At 42.1% G+C, this 20590-nt stretch overlaps 1 protein-coding gene across 1 annotated transcript in view; it reads left to right on the top strand.

Annotated features, from left to right (window-relative positions):
- Window positions 1–455: 455 nt before the first annotated feature.
- Window positions 456–20590, top strand: part of TMED10 (transmembrane p24 trafficking protein 10) — a 38691-nt gene continuing 18556 nt past the window's right edge. Inside the window, exon 1 of the mRNA XM_032837527.1 lies at window positions 456–734. Coding sequence (XP_032693418.1) covers window positions 510–734 — 225 coding nt within the window. The 5' untranslated portion in view covers window positions 456–509. The remainder of the gene's footprint in view (window positions 735–20590) is intronic.

Below are 20590 nucleotides of genomic sequence, written 5' to 3'. Positions count from 1 at the left end.
CGCTCAGCCTCTTAAACTTTTCTTCTTAAGTGCTCCACGTCCCAACCGTCACCGAGGCTTCAAGGTGCTTGGACTGAACATCCGCCTCCGCCGGGAGCGTCTAGGCGGCCAGTGGGTGGGCCCTACGAAGGCCTTGTGGCTGTTTCCTATTGGAGCATGGTTGCTATGGTATCGCCGACTTTAAAACTCGCGGCTACTACTTCCGGAAGCTAAACGAGAATTACTTCCAGGGCTGCCCGTACTTGTTACGGCTGACTGAGCAGTCGCTAAGCTCAACAAAAATGAAACTTGTGCAGTCGACAGCAGGAAAATCTTACTTAACCACTTTAACTTGTGGATGCTACGTGGTGTCGTATCCTTTCTTCCCTTTCAAAAGACCTATCCTGTGGTCCTCGTCTATTTGCCAGTCTCCAAAATGGCGCCCACAGCATTAGGTCAGAGGTGAATCACGTGGGCCCTCCCGGTTCCGGCGTGGTAGAGGCCCGAGGGGGTGAGCAGTCTCCGGCACCATGTCGGGTTTGTCCGGCCCACCAGCTCAGCGTGGCCCTTGCCCGTTAGCACTGCTGCTTTTACTCCTGCTCGGCCCCAGCTCGGTGTTCGCCATTTCCTTCCATCTGCCCGTTAACTCCCGCAAGTGCCTCCGCGAGGAGATCCACAAGGACCTGCTGGTGACGGGCGCGTACGAGATCACCGACCAGTCTGGGGGCGCTGGCGGCCTGCGTACCCATCTCAAGGTGCGGCAATGGGCTGCGCGGGGAGGGAAGACCGTAGGCGTCAACGAGGGGAGGCTGAGGATGGGGACGGGAGCCGGCGGGCGGAGGCCTCGAGCGCGGCCTGGCCTCCCCGAAGCACCAAGGGTGCACTGTCGACACCGCCCCCTCACCCCGCTGGTTGGCGTTCGCGGGGCGGGGCCGGGCGCCAATGCCAGGGAACCCTTGGAAGGACCGCGAGGCCTTGGCGGATGTGGTGACAGCTGCGGTGGGGCGGCCTCGACTTTGGGTCGTGGTTGGGGTCCTGTACGAGTTTCGGTCTTAAGTATCTTGAACTGTGACTTGTATCTCCAAAGAAATCTCTGGGTGTTGAGTATTTGTGGGTATCTTAAGACAGACCAATACCTGCAGGAAAATCGTTGGAGACACTGAAGCTTACTGTGAATAAAAAAAACTGATTTTATTGAGTGGTGGCTGTGTGTCAGGTCCTGTGCCCCTTTATACGCGATACCATTTAGTTCGTACTCTACCCTATGAAGTGGGTACCCTTGGCCTCATATTACACGTGAGCAAACAGGCTCAGAGAGATGATGTCAGAGCTGGAATTCTTAGTTTGGGAGTTAAGTAAGGGGAAAGAAAAGTACTGCAATCTTACACTCTCCTTTTTATTTGTGATTCCTGTATTTGGTTAGAGTCGATCGCAAAATGGTCTCAGTCTAATACTTTTTTCTTGGTACCCCAGAGTCTGGATTTGGCCAATTTTTATGTAAATTTCAGCAATACTCTTGGATGGTGATAACTACTATTATAATGCCAGTTTGGTCCTGTTTTGCTATTAGGATCACCAGCCCGATCTTTGAAACTTTAATATGATTTTAGTCAAGATTTAATTGTGCTTTATTTATTCGCAATAAGCGTTTTATTTTGCTTTAACAAAAGGGGTCTTTAAATAGGAAGAAACATTTTACTTTTTAATAGCGCTTCGGATGTAATAAGACTATTATTTTTGTTTAAGGTGTTGGAACCCAGTAGTGGTAATAAATGCAATTTATTTATACTTTATTTGGGAGATATAAACTATTTTTAGGGGTGTTACTCAGTGACCCTTTGTTTTATTATTCTCTTCAGGTACCAAACTTCTGTCTGGCCAAGAAAGCTGTGATTGTATAATTTTAGAGGCTTAGATACAACGTTTTGCTGCCAGCTCCTGGAAGGATACAGTGCATAGAATAAGAGAATTTGAGCAATGAGGCAGACATTACTCTCATCTCCAGTGTTGCCCCTCTGATTTGTATTTCTTCTTCTTCTTTTTTTTCAAGATTGATTGATTGATTGATTGATTTGACAGAGAATACAAGTAGGCAGAGAGGCAGGCAGAGAGAAAGGGGGAAGCAGGCTCCCTGCTGACCAGAGATCCTGATGCGGGGCTAGATCCCAGGACCCTGGGATCATGACCTGAGTCGAAGGGAGAGACTTTAACCCACTGAGCCACCCAGGCGCCCCTGGTTTGTATTTCTAATTTGAAACCCTTCAGTGGCTCACTGTTGCTCATCTGATAAAGTTTAAATTTCCCAGCATGCTCGGTAGTACTCCCTATGATCTGTATCTGAAGCTTTACTTTGTCGCTCTCCATCTTCTATTGTGGCTATTTTGCTTTATCTATCTTATTTAACTGTTAGCATCCTGGGGGAAGGAATTATTTTCATGTTCATATTTTCCAGAATATCAGGCATATGGCCTTGCTACTAGTGAGCACTTATAAAGGATAATGTCACTTTGTGGCCTCATGAGAATTACATCTGTCTCCAAGGTTGTTGGGGAGACCTCAGTAGCAGGAATCTGTACATCTACACACTAGCATTTTGCTATCACTCATTTGCCGTCCCCATGTCTGCTCTCTTCTCTTGCTTCTAGCCAGCTTAATTGAACTACTCCTGGGGTCCTAAACCCAAATGCCCAGTAGTCAATATAAATGAATGAATTTGGCCAGGCATGTTTAAAACCAGCAGCAGGAATGATAAATGGGGGATAACTGGGAGCAGTAGTAACAATTAATTTGGAGTAGCCAGAACTAAACTCTTGATGTAGGCATGTTTAATTTTTCATACGAAGTCAGAAATCCAGATTTTCATGTGAAAGCTCCTGATTTTTTTTTTAAAGATTTTATTTATTTATTTGACAGAGAGATCACAAGCAGGCAGAGAGGCAGGCAGAGAGAGAGGAGGAAGCAGGCTCCCTGCTGAGCAGAGAGCCCGATGCGAGGCTCGATCCAGGACCCTGAGATCATGACCTGAGCCGAAGGCAGGCTTAACCCACTGAGCCACCCAGGCGCCCCGAAAGCTCCTGATTTTTAAATATCACTAATTCAGATTAGCTTTCGCATTGGTTTGTTTGCAAGTTTTTTTTTTCTTTTCTTTCTTTTTTTTTTTTTTTTAAGTAGGGTGCATTGCCAACGTGGGCCTTGAACTCACAACCTTGAGATCAAGAGTCGAATGCTCTACTGACTGATCCAGCCCTGCGTCCCTGGTTTCTTTGCAGCTTTGTAGAAAAGAGTATGGTCAGCCCACTACTGTAAGTGCAGTACCCAGATTTAGTAATTATCAGGATGTTGCCACACTTTTTTCATTGAAACTGCCTCTCTCTTCACATTTTATGCTGAATTGTTCTAAACTGAGTCCCAGATAGCATGGTATTTCATGCATACTTCAGCATGAATCTCTTTAAAAATATGACCATAATCACAGTGTTAATGTGGCTATAACCACACCTTGCAAAACTAACAGTAATGCTGATAGTACACTCAATTCATATTCAGGTTTCTCCACTTGTCTCAGAAATACATTTTTAAATTAATTTGTTGTATCTCTCAGGTCTCTTCAATTTAGAGCAATTCACTCACCCTCCTTCCTTTTTTTTATTCTTGCCGTTGTATTGTTAGAGTCAGTTGTCTTTAAAGAATGTCCTGTGTTGTAGATTTGTCTATTTACTTCCTTGAGGTATCATTTCAACACTTCCCCCATATTTCTTGTAAAAGGAATCAGCCATAAAGATGTAATTAGATTCAGGTTTATCTTTTGGGTGAGAGTATGTGGTATCATGGCAGAGGACCGTACTTTTCATGCCTCTTAGTGCTAAGATTGATCAGTGGGTTCACGTGTGTAGTAGTAGCCTACTGCTGCTGTAACAAATTATGACAAACTCAGTAACATAAAACAAGAAGTATTTATATTATAGTTCTGGAGGTCAGAAGTCCTAAAATCAAGGTGTCAACAAGGCAGTGTTGTTTCTGAAGACTCTAGGGGAGAATCTGTTTCCTTGCCTTTTCCAGTGTCTAGAGACCACGTGCATTCTTTAGTTGGTGACCCCTTCCTGCATCCTGAAAGCCAGTAATTAGTATCTCTAAATCTTTTTCTCTTTCTCACCCCTCCCTCTCTCCTCTGCCTCTCTCTTTTCGGTATAAGCACCCTGTGATAATCTCCTTATCTCAGCCTCTAATCACACTTGCAAAACCTCTTTTGCCATGTAATACAACATTCACAGGTTCTAAGGATTAGGATGTGGACATCTTTGGGGAGGTGGGTATTATCCTACTACCTACCAAGGTGGTAACAGCTCAGAGCCTCCCTTGTAAAGCTTCTCAGTCTTTTACTTATCAGTCCATTGATAACTGCTGTGTGAATTTATTGTTTCATTAAGGTTGTGTAACGATGATTTTTCTAATTTTGTTATTCCTTCCATATTTATTAGCTGGAATTATTTTTTTTCCTTTCTAAGGATTTTATTTATTTATTTGAGAGAGAGCGCACACTTGATGGTTGGAGACCGGGAGAAGCAGACTCCCCACTGAGCAGGGAGTCTGACTTGGGGCTCAATCCCAGGACCTGGAGATCATGACCTGAGGTGAACGAAGGCAAATACTTAACCAACTGAGCCACCCAAACACCTGTTAGCTGGAATTATTCTTAAAGAATTCATCAATTTTTAAAAGGATTTATGTATGTATGTATGTATGTATGTATGTATGTATAGAGAGTGAGAGCGAGCACGTGTACAGGACAAGGAGAGAGAGGGAGAGAGAATCCCAAGCAGACACCGGGCTGAGCATGGAGTCTGACACAGGTCTTGATCCCAGGACCCAAGATCATGACCTGAGCCAAAATGAAGAGTCAGATGCTCAATCTACTGAGCTACCCAGGCTCCCCAAGAATTCATCAATCCTTTTTTTAAGATGTTATTTATTTATTTGAGGGAGAGAGAGACACACACAGTGAGAGAGGGAACACAAGCAGGGGGAGTGGGAGAGGGAGAAGCAGGCCTCCTGCTGAGCAGGGAGCCTGATGCTGGTTTTGATCCCAGGAACTCAGGACCATGACCCAAACCAAAAACAGATGCCTAGTGACTGAGCCACTCAGGCACTGCAGGAATTCATCAATTTTTAAGACCATTTGGTTACCCTAAAATTTATAGGATAAACACAGAATTCATTCCTTATTGACAGTTTTTGTTGCCCTTGTCATTTCCAATGTAGTTGGAAGAAGGTGTTTTTTTGTTTGTTTGTTTGGTTGGTTGGTTGTTTTAAGATTTACTTATTTATGTTGGAGAGCGAACAGGGGCAAGGGCAGAGGGAGAGAAGCAGACTTCCCATTGAGCACAGAGCCCAACACATGGCGTGATCTCCAGACCCTGAGATCATGACCTGAGCTGAAATCAAGAGTTGGACACTCAACTGTCTGAGCCACCCACGTGCCCCAGGTCTTTATTTTATTTTGTTTTATTTTATTTTAAGTATTACACTGAAACCATTTTTTGTTATCGTTTCTGTTTTTAGAGTTACTGTTTTTATCAGTTGCATTGTTTCTTTATACTCAGGTGTCCCTTTGACTCTGGTATCCTTTTGACAACAGCCCCGTTACATTTCGATAGCTTCCCTGTTTTGTGGAACATTGTATCGTAGGCCCATCTTTTGTTTGTCCAACCTCTGACCTGGAAGCAGTTACTGCTTCAAGGAGTTCAGGTCCATTTTGTGGGGAATAGAATTTTAGAAAACACAAGCCGGGTGTCATTTAACAAAATTTAGTATTGTGTGCAGGCCACAGAACACTTTTGTGGGCTTGATCCAGTTCCTCATCATAGTTTGCAACCTTTTTTCATAGCATCGTTTCACATTCTCTTAACTTTTGACCACTCATGTCCCAAACTCTGCTCAAGGATTCTCTTTGGGCGTCATTTCTGCTTCTGAAGTACACCTCTTGAGTGAGAGAATCTGATTGGTTTAACTCTTTTTATATGCCAGGCCACATTCTAGGTTTCTTACAGCCTATTAATGTCTTCTCTTGGGTCATTTGTCACTGTTGGTTCAGGCAGCATTTGGGTTAAGGTTAAGGGGCGGGGTGCCTGGGGGGCTCAGTGGTTTAAGCCTCTGCCTTTGGCTCAGGTCGTGATCTCAGGGTCCTGGGATCGAGCCCGCATCGGGCTCTCTGCACAGCGGGGAGCCTCCTTCCTCCTCTCTCTCTGCCTGCCTCTCTGCCTACTTGTGATCTCTCTCTCTGTGTTGAATGAATAAATAAAAATCTTAAAAAAAAAAAAAAAAGAGGGGGGCTTGAGGCTTTCTGAAGTGCAAAACCTGGGCAGCTGGGCTTGATGTTCCGTTGTTGCTCTGAATGAGGCAGGCTCTCTCGAAAGGATTTTTGTGAATGTAGTTGAGCAGAGACTATGTCTTATCATTGAATGCCTATTACAGTGCCTGGCACATATTACATAGTAGGACTTCACATAAAGGGTTAATGAACAAATGAACAAACAGTGTCCTGCCCTTATCTCTTAATTTTTTTCTCCTCTTTCTTCCTCTTCACTTCTTTTCTCCCACTCCTGACTCTCACCGTACTACACCCCGTGCAGTTCCTTGAATACGGTGTTCTCTTAATATGGACTGGCATTTGCCTATACACCCTCTGATGTATTTCCATTATAACCTGTTTGACATGGCATTTTGGATGTAGTATGGCACTTACTTTGTGAAGTCTTTAATATCTCATTCATCTTTGTGTCTTAAATTTAATGTACTATGTATTCATTGTTGTACAACTGATTTAAATATATTAGTCATATTAAATAGAAGTAGAGTGGAAAGAACCTGGATCTGGAGTCAGACAGATTTGAGTTCAGATCTCAGCACCTTCACCACTTAAAGGGTGTACGGTCTTGGGGCGCCTGGGTGGCTCAGTGGGTTAAAGCCTATCCCTTCGGCTCAGGTCAGGATCTCAGGGTCCTGGGATCGAGCTCCACATCGGGCTCTCTGCTTGGCGGGGAGCCTGCTTCCCCCTCTCTCTCTGCCTGCCTCTCAGCGTACGTGTGATCTCTCTCTGTCAAATAAATAAATAAAATCTTACCAAAAAAAAAAGAAAAGGGTGTATGGTCTTGAGAAAATTACTTAACTCTTCTCCTTGGGTCTCTGATCTGTAAGATGGGGATGATAGATCTCATAGAATTGTTGGAAGGATGATTGAGGTGGTTCTTTATAATTTAGGGGATGGGTCATATATACTGGTACTCTTTTTTGTTTCTTCTCTACTGAATGAAAATTGAATTGCTAATCTGACTCCCCTGTTTTATGTCATTGCAGTAACTTGATAAAGTATATTATAAGGAGAAGACTTCTGTGGATTTTGTTTGTGATTTTCCTATTCATGCAATAAATATTTTAATGTTTAGTATATGTCAGACCTAAGTGGGGAATGGGGATGAACAGCAGACAAGGTCCTTGAGTTCTACTGGCGAACAACGACAGCAAGTTCAAAAAATACAGTTCAAAAAATACACACAATTGCAGGTAGCAATAAGGACCGTAAAGAAAAATCAAATAGTAGCAGGTAGGGAGTGACTGAAGGGTAAAGAGTATTTGAGTGGTCAGGGAAGGCCTTTCTGAACAGGGCTATCTGAACAGAGAAATGGATTGAAATGATGGGTGGGACTCTACTGCTAAGATTTCTGGCCTATAAAATGTGTTTTGTGTTGATATTTGCACTGAATTTATCCCATATCACCCTTCCCTGTTCTTTTCACAAAGTGAGGCTAACTCAGGCTAAGTAGTATCAGATTTAAAGACTTTGCCTCACGAAATTGAAGCAGGAAGTAGTGACTCATCATTGACTCATCATTTATAGTGAATGTATAAATTTTCTTCATTGTTTCAGGTCCATAAAAAGTCTGTTGTAGGGACTCAGAATCTCAACTCTGTTGATTTTTGAATTGAAAACCATATTTTTATTAAGACTAGATGATATTATAATAGCTTAATAAGCTCCAGTACCATTTATTAGTTAGAATGCTTGTTAATAGAGGAAATTGGAGGGTGAATGAGTTTTAGGGGATGAGATGGGTTCTTGCCTAAAGGCGATTTATACTTTAGAAATAGATTACAGAGAGAGAAAAGCAGTTGTCTGCAGTTATCCTAATCATCACCCAAAAGGAAAGAAAAGCTTAATGGTAATAACTGAAATGATTTATGCTTTTTTGGCCTCTTTCAAATAGTCTGATCAGTCTGACTTTTTTTCAATGTCATTTTCCAAGAGTGCTACTGCTAATTAATAATTCTTTTTGGTAAATGCAATCATTTTTCACTGGATGTTAATACCTAGTTGTGCCACTCTTTCTCAACTAGCTTCTAGAAAGCCAAACAGATTACTTGAAGAGCTTGGCCTTGAGTCATAGGCATGTCTCAGTTTAAGCCTAAAAATTATGAAGGTGCATCTTGGCAGCTGGGAAACCATTGGCTTTTAACTTTTTTTTGCCCACTGAAAGCTATGGAAGGATTGTGTGTGTGTACATGTGTGTATACACATACGCATATATATGCTATAGTTTTGGTTGTTGTTTTTTTTTTTAAGGTTTTATTTATTCATTTGACAGAGAGAGAGATCACAAGCAGGCAGGGAGGCAGGCAGAGAGAGGAGGAAGCAGGCTCTCCGCAGAGCAGAGAGCCCGATGCGGGGCTCGATCCCAGGACGCCGGGATCATGACCTGAGCCAAAGGCAGAGGCTTTAACCCACTGAGCCACCCAGGCGTCCCTATGTATGCTATAGTTTTGAGATTCTTTTATTTACAACAGTTACTTCGTTTTATTACTGAAATCTGTAGTAAGGGCTAATCTTTTTCTGTTGGGAAGAGTCTGTCTTTCAGATTGACATTTGACATGACTATTGTCCTAGGTTAGAAACAGTTCAATAAATAGGTGGTTTAATACAGAAGGGTAATTGATACATTAGCATTTAATAGTATTAAAAGCTAGTTTCTTTTTGTATCATATACAGGATTTCTGACCTTGTGTTTCCTTCTCTGTAAAAGTTAAACAATATGTTACTTCATTTAAATCTCTCTTATTAGGTGAACAGTTGTCTGCAGCCTTCTGTTTTGAACTGATGCAGAGAAAAGGGCTGCTTACAAGTTGAAATTGCTATGCCATGTCTTTATGATGGCTTCTGAAGACTGAGCCTAGTTTCTAGGAAGATGGAACAGATTTATGAAGGTAATCTAGCAGAGTACAATTACTTCTCTGCTGTCCTCGCGTGAATTGCTGACTGGCGGTTGATCTGAGCCATTGCCCCCATATGCATGCTCAGCCCGGCAGTCTGGACAGTAGAGCCCTCTGTGAAGTCAGCTAGCTGGCCACAGACCAGAATCTGGACTCCCAAACAAGCCTCTTACTTGAGGGAGGTTGATGTCATCTGCTTTATCCTGTGCCCCCAACCTCATTGTTCAACGTAACGTGTGGGAAATCAAGGGACTAGTTGTTAAGAAAGAACAAGGCTTTGTTTGTGCCTAAAAGGGTCACGCTGGAGGTTTTTACCGTAAATAACTTGGGAACAGTATGAAAAAAAACATTTGATCTGCCTTCGCCCCCGCAGTAGTCTTGTTAGGGCAGCAACTGCTCTTTCGATCTCATTCCCCTCCCTTCCTCCCTCTCTTTCTTCCTTTTTTCCTCTCAACTCCTCCTCCTCCCCTCACCCAGTCCAGCATGACGTTTTGCCTGTGTTGAGTTAATGTAGCAAATGTTGATAGAAGCAGGAGGAGAGCATCTATCCATTATCATACCCAGTGCTGGAAATGTTCCATTTCTAATTTTTAACCCTACTTCTTCCTTTTTAAAAGGATCCTTTTGGGGATGTCTGGGTGGCTCAGTTGGTTAAGTGTCTGCTTTCGGCTCAGGTCATGGTCCCAGGGTTCTGGGGTCAAGTCCTGCATTGGGCTCCTTGCTCAGCTGGAAGCCTGATTGTCCCTCTGCCTGCTGCTCCCCCTGCTTGGGCGCTCACGCTTTCTCTCTCTCTCTCTCTCTCTCTCTCTGACAAATAAATACATTTAAAAATCTTCAAAAAAAAAAAAAAAGAGAGATTTTATTTATTCATTTATTTTAGAGGAGGGGGACAGATGGAGAGGGAGAATCTCAGGCAGACTCCCCACTGAGTGTGGATCCTGACGTAGCTCAGTCTCAGGACCCTGAGATCAAAACCAGAGCCAAAACCAAGAGTCAGATGCTGAATTTACTGAGCCATCCAGGTGCCCCAAGTTTCACCACTTTGACAAGCCTCCTCAAGCAGTCCTTCTGTGCTGTGCTATGTTGTGTTAGAAATTGGAAAGAATTTAGTGTTGCTAAATGCTGCTTGTAGCCTTTCTAAGTTTGACTTTGTTCTGTGAATAATATAGATGTGATCCTTTGCTTTCAGGGATGCAACTGGTAGACTTGGTTGGTACTTGCTGTTGTTTGAAAGATCAGGGTAAATTAATTTTTTGCCCAGATAGATAGCTTCTATCTATTTATGCCCAGATAGATAGCTTCTAGGCCGTTGGTTACTTGTGTTCTTCAAGTTAGAAAACAGTGGTGACGTGTGGTAGCTTACCTTTCTTGTGATGATGTGAGATGCTGAAATGTCTGTGTGATGAGAAGAAGTGAGGTGAATGACGTAGACATTGTGAAGTAGCATTAGGCCACTGCTGATCTTCTGAACGCACGTCTGATGGCGGATCATCTGCTTCCATACCGCAGTGGACTGCAGGTGACTGGAACCACAGAAAGCAAAACCAAAGATATGGGGAGACTGCTGCACCATTTTTCTAGTCTGAAACTACAGCATCTTCAGTGATTTGGTCTTCTTTCTCATTTTTTATGTCTTAGGGTAATAGACCCCATGGCTCAAGATTCACTCATGAACTTTTACCAGTAGAAGGATATAGGCCTACCACCCCTAATCATGCACATGTAACACTCTCCCCTCCCCTCCTCCCCTCCAGTGTTGGGTCCTGCATGTAGTTTATTATTTATCAGGTTAAAAAACATATGCAGGAAATGCTGGGGTCCTCCTGTGTTTCTTACTACCCCTTGTTAGCAGCTAGAAGGTGTCATGGAACACCTGCTTGGTTGGACATTTTGTATCCCTTCAGTTTCTAAATCTTGCTCCTGCTTCCTTGAGAATTTACCTTTCTGTCTTTTTCTGTTTCTGTGCGGTAACCATTTGGCTCTAACTATCCCTGGGTTTAGTCATTATAGTGTATTTTATGTAGTTTGGTTGGAAGTATGGTTAGTGACCTAAATGTTTATGGAGTTCTGAGTTGTTACTAACAAGCAGTTATCGTAATAGTGCCAATGACCGGGATGATAATAGTGACCCTTACTGAGTGCTTGCCATGTGCCAGACACCGTTCCAGGTGCTTTTACCTGTATTAAATTCAGTTCTCACAGTAACCTCAAAAAGTGTATGCTATTGTCCTGATAAGGAATATGCCCAAAACTTAACAGCTAGTAAGTGACACAGTTGTGATTTGAACACAAACCTGAGATCTGACTCTAGAACATTCAATCTCTTATGCTGTGCTTTCTCTCAAAGGGAGAAGAGGATAGGTGTTTCTGTTTCAGTTCATTTTCATCAGGGTACAAGGCTGCTACAAAGGACTTGATGTTTCTGAATTCCTGAGTTAGTCATTCCAGAGCTTCAGAGGTTGATAGTTACCCTGAAAATAATATGTACACTTTGTATACTCAAATGTTCTACCACAGACTGATTGTAAACTTGAGGAAGACAGAGTGCAAGGAGGAGCCTATTTGAAGGAAGTTACATCTTCAGATTTTCACCAGTTACACCAAAACTGTGAGCTGATTGACCTCTGCTGCTGTGGTAGCCCTCCTGGAAATGAAGTGTTTTTGTTTGTTGTTTATTTTCTAGCATTTTCTTGGACTGGTGGGGTATGGAGCTGATGGAGTGAGTGAAAGCAGTGTGTGACCTGTGCCAGTACAAAGACAGACTTGCCACCTTCCCCATGCATCATATGTTATTTTACAGGAATAAGTATAGATTTTGTCTGAAGTAACTTTGTATATATCTCAAAAAAGTTTGTGAAAATATTTGATGTGGGGTGCCTGGGTGGCTCAGTCTTTTAAGCATCCAACTCTCAATTTTTGCTCAGGTCATGGTCTGAGGGTCATAGGATTATCGGGCGCTGCTCACTGTGGAGTCTGCTTGAGATTCTCTCTCTCTCTCTCCCTTTGTCCCTCCCGCTGCTTGCATGTGCTATAAATAAATAAATAATCTTTTTTTAAAAACCCACTATAATTTTTAAAAAAGATGCTTGATGCTTTCTTGGCTCTGAGTAGACTGTAAATTTCTTTTTTTTTTTTTTTTTGTAATTTTATTTTATTTTTCTAGTGCTCCAGGATTCATTGTTTATGCACTACACTCAGTGCTCCATGCAATACGTGCCCTCCTTAATACCCACCACCAGGCTCACCCAACCCCTGACTTGCCCCCCCAAAACCCTGTTTGTTTCTCAGAGTCCACGGTCTCTCATGGTTCGTCTCCCCCTCCAATTTCCCCCATCTCACTTCTTTCCAACTCCTGATGTCCTCTGTGTTATTCCTTATGCTCCACAAGTAAGTGAAACCATATGATAATTGACTCTCTCTTCTTGACTTATTTCACTCAGCATAAACTCCTCCAGTCCCATCCATGTTAATAGAAAAGTTGGGTATTCATCCTTTCTGATGGCTACGTAATATCCCATTGTATATATATACCATATATTCTTTATCCATTCATCTGTTGAAGGGCATCTTGGCTCTTTCCACAGTTTGGTGACTGTGGCCATTGTAGCTGTGAACATTGGGGTACAGATGGACCTTCTTTTCACTACATCTGTATCTTTGGGGTAAATACCCAGTAGTGCAATTGTAGGGTCATGCAATTGCAGGCTCCTAGGGTAACTCTATTTTTAATTTCTTTTTTTTTTTTAAGATTTTATTTATTTGAAACAGAGAGAGAGATCACAAGTATGCAGAGAGGCAGGCATAGAGAGAGAGAGGAGAAAGCAGGCTCCCCGCTGAGCAGAGAGCCCGATGCGGGCCTCGATCCCAGGACCCTGAGATCATGACCTGAGCCGAAGGCAGAGGCTTAACCCACTGAGCCACCCAGGCGCCCTATTTTTAATTTCTTAAGGAGTCCCCACACCGTTTTCTAAAGTGGCTGCACTTTGGGGGTAAATTTCTTGAGACTCTGGAGAGATGTGTGTATATATGCATTTGATTTCATCTTTCTGAATAGTATCTTTTTAAACAAATTTTTAATTTCAGGAGTTTTAGATTTGCAGAAAAACTGAAGATGGTATAGCTGCCATATTCCCCACAGCCAGTTTTCCCTACTGTTAACATTTTACTTTAGTTGGGTATATTTGTCACAGTGAATGAGCTAGTATTGGTACATTATTATTGACTAAAGTCCATATTTATTTAGATTTCCTTAGTTTCACTTAATGTCCTTTTTTTCTGTTCCAGGATCCCATCCAGGATATATTGTATTTAGTCATGTCTCTTTGGACTCCTCTAGATTATGGCAGTTTCTCAGATTTTCTTGTTTTTGACAACCTTTTGAGTTTAGAGGAATATTGGTCAAGTAATTTTGTAGGATGTCTATCTGTTGGGATTTGTCTGATGTTTTCTTTTTTTTTCTTTTTTTCTTTTTTTAAAGATTTTATTTATTTGACAGAAAGAGAGAGAGAGAGATCACAAGGAGGCAGAGAGGCAGGGAGAGAGAGAGGGGGAACAGGCTCCCTGCTGAGCAGAGAGCCCAATGTGGGGCTTGATTCCAGGACCCTGAGACCACAACCTGAGCCGAAGGCAGAAGCTTAACCCACTGAGCCACCCAGGCTCCCCTTTGTTTTGTTTTTGAATGCATCCTTAATCTCTGGCACTACAGAATGCAGCAGGCTCATCTTGTGTAACTTTCTGCCCCAGTTCTAGGATCAACCATTTCTCCAAGAATCCCTGGTTCCTTTTATTAGGGAATGGTATTAGAAATTGAGATCTGGGTAGATAATCGTATTTTTAAGACCTTTCTTCCTAATCCTCCTACCCTTTTTTTTAAACACACTTGCAGATTCAGCAAGTGGCCAAAAGTAGTCCCAGCCTTCTTGGAACTTGAGTAAGTCTGGAAATTGTGTGAGCAGTAAGGAGGGAGGTGGGATGGGGAGAGATGGTGCTCAAGGGCAGAGAACTGGGGCACTGGAGCTCTTGTCTAGATCCTTCAGGTCCCTCCTCTGCATTAGGTCAGGCACATCATTAGAGAGGAGCACAAGAAACACTCATTCTACTGTCTTTGTATTGTTAGCAGGGCCGCGGTTATTTGGAGAGTCTGTTATTGGGTACAGTCCTTTTACAAGGACCTTCCCGATACATTGTTCTTCGTGCCTCGCCTAGTTCCAGGAAAATTATCTCTGAAGATAAATTTGTGAGCTTTCATCAGAAAACAAATGATGTGTAACCAGCTTGGTTCTCATTGTAGTCTTTTAATGTTGGCTTCCAGAAAACTTAGAGCCAAATATATTGTGCACATATCATTTGCTTATTTCAGGTTCTTGATAGTGTACCTATTTGTTTCTTCCTCCAGGTGAACTCTGTATTCTTTTAATCCTAATTGCTTTATTTACCTAGTGTTTGGGCCTAAGCTGCTGCTGCTGCTGCTGCTGCTGCTTCTTTTTTTTTTTTAAAGATTTTATTTATTTGAGGGGTGCCTGGGTGGCTCAGGCACAGGTCATGATCAAGGGTCCTGTGGTCAAGCCCCGTATCGGGGCTCCCTGATCGGCAGGGAGCCTGCTTCTTCCTCTCCCACTCCCCTGTTTGTGTTTCCTCTCTCCCAGTCTCTGTCAAATAAATAAAAAGAAAATAAAAGATTTTATTTTTTTTTTTTTAAAGATTTTATTTATTTATTTGACAGACAGAAATCACAAGCAGGCAGAGAGGCAGGCAGAGAGAGAGAAGGGGAAGCAGGCTCCCTACCGAGCAGAGAGCCCGACGCGGGACTCTATCCCAGGACCCTGAGATCATGACCTGAGCCGAAAGCAGAGGCTTAACCCACTGAGCCACCCAGGCGCCCCAAGATTTTATTTATTTATTTGAGAGAGAGCATGAACAGGGGAGAGGGAGATGGAAATTCCCTGCTGAGCAGGGATACGGATGTGGGACTTAGGATCATCACCTGAGCCAAAGGCAGATGCTTAACTGACTGAGCCACCCAGGAGCCCTTGGCCTAAGCTTCTTAAAGATCCTTTTCAAGTAGGCAGCGTATTATCTTGACTGTTTCATAGAAGAAATGGGAGCAAGCTTTAGGAGCAGGACCTGCTCAAGAACCTGTTTTCTGGCTGAGGCCTAGAATGGTCTAAGAGAATCCAATTCTAAATGAGTTTATTTTCCCAGTGACCTGTATTTTCACTTACTTGACAGTTTCAGTGTGAGTATTCACATATTCTTGACATCAGCTACTCTGCTTATACAATTAACACTTTTTCCCTACTTACTAAGTTGTGAACTTTGGTTTGCTTTTCAGAAGGTGTTATCTAGAACAAATCTGTATTACTTCCCATTCCTTGAGGTCATGTGAGCAAATTTTAATCGTTTCATATTACCTTTTTTTAAATTAAGAACTTTATCATAAATATTAGAAGTGTTTATGTTTAAAGAAAAGTAAGTACTTTTTTAAGTGCTGTTACAGGATGTAAAAGTGGCAGTTATTTATCATAATACCAAAGTACGTTACTAAAATTTAAGAAAAAAAAATAGAATCTCTTAATTCTTGAGAAATCAGATGATCTTTTAAGGTGATCTATAATTAGAACACTTTAATTAGAGGAAATTTAAAACCATCATTTCAACCTTTTAGACTTTGCAAGCTAGTCATGAGCTTGGCTCAGTTTTCTATTTCTTAACTTTAGCTACCTGCTGATTTATGTAATTACGTTGAGGTTAGTGTATATGGTTTTTTTTTTTTAGATCAATGGCGTGGGTCACACAGACATACACACACAGATCAGTGATTTGTCTCCTAAAAAGCTGCAAAGTTATGAACTACATGGGAAACCTACTGATTCTCAGAAAAATTCTAGGATCTCAGAATGCCCAACAGTTCTTAAAAGCCTAAACTGAAAGTTAATCTGTCATGTTGCCTGCCTGGATTTCCAGATATCTGGATAAACAACCGTCATATAGTTGTGTCTACTGAAGGTCATAGGGAGTATGGAAAGGTGAAGGCCCTTAGGGACTTGTGATCATTATCACACACTTTCAGGGAGTTAATTTCATGGTAATAAAAGGTGTAGGCAGTGATGGGTCCTTTGCCTTCAACCTCTCCTAAAGCATTTGAGGCTTTGCCCTAGGATGAATCTTTAATACATTTTCTTTCAGATGTCATAGAAAGATGTCCTCTTTCAGATGTCAGATCACCAAAGCAGGTGATTCTACCATAATTGTAGTTAATCAGTATGATGTAGCAAGGGACGGTTGAAGCAAATTTTACCCCTTCTGAGTACCAGTCTTTCAGAAAATAAATAAAATCTCTTTTTTTCTTTTTTAGAGAAATAAACTAGTTTGGTCAGCAAATCTGGAAGCCTTTTTTTTTTTTTTAAATCCAAATATGCCTTGGAGAAGTTCTACATTTTCTACAACTTTATTCATAGGAGCTAAACCCAAGTTAGAGGTTTTAGATCAGCTTGAAATATGAAAATCTGGGGCGCCTGGGTGGCTCAGTGGGTTAAGCCTCTGCCTTCGGCTCAGGTCATGATCTCAGGGTCCTGGGATGGAGCCCTGCATAGGGCTCTCTGCTCAGCCAGGAGCCTGCTTCCCTCTCTCTCTGCCTGCCTCTCTGCCTACTTGTGATCTCTTCTGTCAAATGAATAAATAAAATCTTTAAAAAAAAAAAAGAAATATGAAAATCTGTTATTCCTGCAGTCTTTTTGAACATCCTCTTTATTCTTAAGAATTGTCGTTATGCTTTTGGGAGCTGGGGGATGGGGATGCGTGAGTATCTGGTGGGTGAACAGATCCTGAAGAAAGGAAGAGTGACACCACACTGGTAACTACATATTACTTTGAAATTTGATCAGTTCCCAGACCTTTTGCCCTCTGTGTGTGTGTTCAGGTTTCTAAAGAAGTCCTTCCTCAAGCCTTTTCTTTTAATTGATTCAGGAAAAGTATTACATGAACAAGAGGCCTTTAGGAATCTTGAGGGCTAAATATTGCCTCCCCCTCGCAGATGATGTAGTTATTGCCGGCCTCAGGGCCTCGCCCTCGTGAGTGCCCGCTGACACCTCCATGGTGGACACTGGCAGGCTGAACAGCACAGCGTCCCACCTGAGAGGACTCTTCGACGCTCTGACTTGCACCGACCCAAAGAGTCCATCCCATTCTGTTAGTCTTTCTTGGCTTCTGTGCAGTCCATTCTTTCAGATGTTCCTTTTGTGGGAAGGCAATATGGAATGTGGGAAGAACATGGATTTTTTTTTTTAAGATTTTATTTATTTATTTGACAGACAGTGATCACAAGTAGGCAGAGAGTCTGGCAGGGGGGGCGGGGGGGTGGAACCAGGCTCGCTGCTGAGCAGAGAGCCCGATGCGGGGCTCGATCCCAGGATCCTGGGATCATGACCTGAGCCGAAGGCAGAGGCCTTAACCCACTGAGCCACCCAGGTGCCCCAAGAACATGGATTTTAGACTGCTTCAAATCCACATAGACAATTTATTAACTCTGCTGATGGGCAAGTTACTAAGTTTTCTCATCAATAAAATGGGATTAATAAGACAGGCCACTCTGGGATTGTTGTGAAGATTAAATAAATATTATGTAATAAGTTAATAGCATAATTCCTTAATCCCCTTATCCTTCCAAACCACTCAGTTGCAGAACCTCAAGCCTAAATCACTTAATACTTTTTTCTTTGTTCCTGCATCCTGGCTGTTAAGCACTGCCATTGGAAATCAGTGGTCTGTAATCTCAGCTGAGACCTCAGTGCTGCCTAGCAATGCTTCTGTGTAATTTTTTTTTAAAGATTTTATTTATTTATTTGAGAGAGAGAGAGAGAGAGAGAACAAGCAGGGGAGGAGTAGAGGGAGAGGGAGAAGCAGGCTCCCCACTGAGCAGGGAGCCTGACTCGGGGCTCCACCTCAGGACCCTGGGATCATGACCTCACCCAAAGGCAGATGTGTAATCGACTGAGCCACCCAGGAGCCCCCTTTTATGTGATTTTAGTCAGCTTTCTTCTTGTCTTATGCGGAGGTTGGAAGTTGGTGGCCCAGAAGGACTTGGTTCTATAGACCTCTTTTGTTTGGCCTTGACATAGTTTTTCATATGTTAGGATTGGCTGTGAGGATTTAAAACTTGAGAGATTTCAAATAAAAGTGAAAATGTCTACCTTCTTTTGAAAAATTGGATGCTCTGAAAACCCAGCATGACATGGCAGTCATTGGTTTTTCTCTTGAGACAGGCACATCATCTCACTTTGCCAAATTGTCCGTGACCTTGTGGACCTACATGGGCCCATTAGATTCAGTTCCATTGCTCCCTTGATCCTTGTGGACATTGACTTTTTGGTTTTATACTGTGGGCTCTCCCTCCTTAAAATCCCCTCAAATTTGTCCCCTTCTCCTCATACCCAAAGCTTTCACTATTTCTAACCTGGAGTCCTAGAATAGAGTCATAATCCATCTTTTCATTGCTAGTATTATCCCTCTCGAGGGACTAGTCTTCACACTATTATCAGGTTCATCTTTCTAAATTGCAAACTGAATCACATCACTCTCCTGTTTCAGATTCTTCATTCACTGCCTTTCCATTTTGTACCAAATGAAGTTTAAACTCCCTAGCATGGTGTTGCATTTCTACGTGATCTGGCCAGTACCGCTCTAGCCTCTTTAATCTCTCTGTTTCAGTTTCCTGCTATGGAACATAAGAGAAATAATAGTTCTTACCTGTAGCATTATAATAAAGATGAAATTTAAAATGCACATAAAGCACTTGGCATAGTACTCAAGCTTTAGTAGGTGCTCAGTAAATATTTGTTATTAGTATTATGATACTCCTGTATTTTTGTTTTGTGTTTTTCTGGACCCTAGGTCCTCATATTTGTCTTTTCTTCTACCCTGAATGTTTTTATGTCCCTGTTTTTTCCCTTAATTGCAGCTCATCCTTCAGGACTTAGCTCACGGGTCACCTCCGCAGTATACTCCCTGAACCTCCGTATCCCACAGCACCTGTGCTTACCTCTAGTAGTGCACTTTTGACATTACAGTGAAGTCTCATTTAGACTTTTAAGTTCTTTGAAAACAGAAGCTATCTTACCTATCCCTGTATTCGAGGCATTGACAAATTAATGATCCACCTCATTCATGGCAGAAGATACTTGAGTAATATTACTACTGTTACTTTTAGGGAATATAGAAAATGTTTCATAAAACCTTTTTTAATTAGCCCCTCATTTCAAATTAGTCTAGCAGTGAAAACTATTCTTTTTTTTTTTTTTTTAAGATTTTATTTATTCATTTAAGGGAGAGAGAACACAACCAGGGAGGAGGGGCAGAGGGAGAGGGAGAAGCGGGCTCCCCGCAGAGCAGGGAACCCAATGTGGTGAACGTAGGCACCCGAAAACTATTCTTTAGTTACTGTGTTTTTCCCCAAAATGAAATACCTTTATTTCTCACCGTAAATGATACACACCTTTGTAGAAAATCGAAAGAAAGATAAAGGTATAAAGAAGTCTTACTACTCAGGAAAAAACTAGTGTCATTAAAGTGCTTTAAATGCATAAGCTTTTGTGTTCTGCTCAGTTTTCACATTTAAAATCTCACCTGTAGAGACATCTGGATGGCTCAGTCGGTTAAGCTGCTGCCTTTGGCTCAGGTCATGATGCCAGGGTCCCTGGATCGAGTCCTGCATCAGGCTCCTTGCTCGGCCAGGAGCCTGCTTCTCTCTCTGCTTCTGCCTGCCACTCTGCCTGCTTGTGTGCTCTCACTCTCTCTCTCTCTCTAAAAAATAACTAAGTAAATAAATAAAATATTTCAAAAAATAAAAGTAAATTAATAAATAAATAAAATCTCACCTATAAATGAATCTTACTTTACGGACAGCATTAGAGCATCTAGTTTAAGGAAGCTACTGCTTTTGTGTTCCATATTGCAAGTAGCTTCCTGTCTTAAATAATGAAATGTGCCTTCAGCCAGGACAGCCATGAGCCCTAGTAAAGAAGTTGCAATCCAATGTGTCATACTACTGTGTCATTCCCTTGTTTTATATATGACCGTTCACTTACCAGTGTATGCCACATCATCTGCGCTTACAGGCCATTCTCTGCCAATGGAGCAGTTTCAGTTTGGAGAACTAAAGCTAACAATCTAGAAGAAAGAAATTATCACTGGTGGAAGCTAAGGATGTCTTTTTAAGGACAGATTTCTTGTTTATTCCCCATGTCTTTCTGCCACCCCATTTGACCACTGACATAATTGATGTGAAATTTGGAGTCGATCTTCCAGACTCTTTTCCACGCATACATTCTTTCCTTCTCTTTTTGCCTCAGATATC

Source organism: Lontra canadensis, unplaced genomic scaffold (genome assembly GCF_010015895.1).
Source record: "Lontra canadensis isolate GAN:19392208 unplaced genomic scaffold, GSC_riverotter_1.0 scaffold98, whole genome shotgun sequence".
In the NCBI taxonomy this organism is placed as follows: domain Eukaryota; kingdom Metazoa; phylum Chordata; class Mammalia; order Carnivora; family Mustelidae; genus Lontra; species Lontra canadensis.
Note: the sequence above shows the minus strand (reverse complement) of the source record. Positions and strands in the feature narration are given on the sequence as shown.